The sequence below is a fragment of the Vittaforma corneae genome, assembly GCF_000231115.1.
Source record: "Vittaforma corneae ATCC 50505 unplaced genomic scaffold supercont1.88, whole genome shotgun sequence".
Lineage (NCBI taxonomy): Eukaryota > Fungi > Microsporidia > Nosematidae > Vittaforma > Vittaforma corneae.
This window is the reverse complement of record NW_006889921.1, coordinates 1-1086: the sequence shown is the minus strand read 5'-3', so window position 1 is coordinate 1086 and position 1086 is coordinate 1. Positions and strand designations below refer to the sequence as shown.

General features: G+C 30.4%; 2 protein-coding genes across 2 annotated transcripts; both read left to right on the top strand.

The window, feature by feature from the left end:
• Positions 1-552, top strand: VICG_02166 (uncharacterized protein; the record flags this gene model as incomplete). Its single annotated transcript, XM_007605549.1, has 1 exon — positions 1-552. A coding segment is annotated over one exon (552 nt), but the record flags the coding sequence as incomplete, so codon positions are not given.
• Positions 553-556: 4 nt separating this feature from the next.
• On the top strand, positions 557-1066 carry VICG_02165 (uncharacterized protein; the record flags this gene model as incomplete). Its single annotated transcript, XM_007605548.1, has 1 exon — positions 557-1066. The coding sequence occupies one exon, from the start codon at positions 557-559 to the stop codon at positions 1064-1066; it is 510 nt and encodes a 169-aa protein (XP_007605610.1).
• Between the last annotated feature and the right edge of the window lie 20 nt (positions 1067-1086).

The window sequence follows — 1086 nt, the reverse complement described above, 5'->3', positions numbered from 1 at the left end:
ATTTCCTTGTTATTACTTCCTTACCTTATCATCTCTCATACTACCTTCTTACCTTACTATCTCTCATATCACTTCCTTACTCTCTTATTCCTCACATTACCTCATTACTCTCATATCTCTCCCCTTATTTTCCCACTTATCTCTCTTACCCTATTATTACTCACATCAGTTTATTACTCACCCTTACTTAGCTATAGTCATTATATAGTTACTTACCTTATTATTACTTATTTACTTATTACTTATTACCTATATTACCCTCTTATTTCTTACTTACCTTATTATTACCTATATTACCCTCATATCACTTCCTTACTCTCTTATTCCTCATATCACTCTCTTACCTTGTCATTACCTATATTCCCTTATTACTACTCATATCTCTCACCTCTTATTCCCTCTCCATTTCTTATTTCCCTTCCTTATATTCCTACCCTATCACTACTCCACTTCCTTACCCTACTACTCATATTCCCTATATCCCGTATTATTCCTTATCCCTCTTACCTTCCCTACTTATCTATTTTACTTCTTACCTTATTACTTATTTAGTTAGTTGTTATTACTTACTTTATTAGCTACTTACTTACCCTCTTATCACTTCCTTACCTTATTATTATTCATATTACCTACATTACCTTACTATCTCTCTTATTACTCACATTACCTTATTATCTCTCTTATTACTCTTATTACCTACATTACCTTATTATCACTTCCTTACCTTATTATCACTTCCTTACCTTGTTATCACTTCCTTACCCTATTATTACTCTTATTACCTTATTATTATTCATATTACTTTCTTACCTTGTTATTATTCATATCTCTCTTATTACCTTCTTATTACTCATATCACCTATATTACCTTCTTCCTACTCATATTTCTCTCTTCCTTATTATTCCTACTCATATCACTTCCTCTGTTATCACTCACTTTACCCTCTTATTACTTTCCTTACTATTCCCTTATTATCTCTCTTACCTTATCTTCCCTACTTATCTATTATACTTACTTAGTTATACTCGTCTTATTACTTATTATTACTTACTTATTACTTATTAGTTAGTTACTTATTATTACTT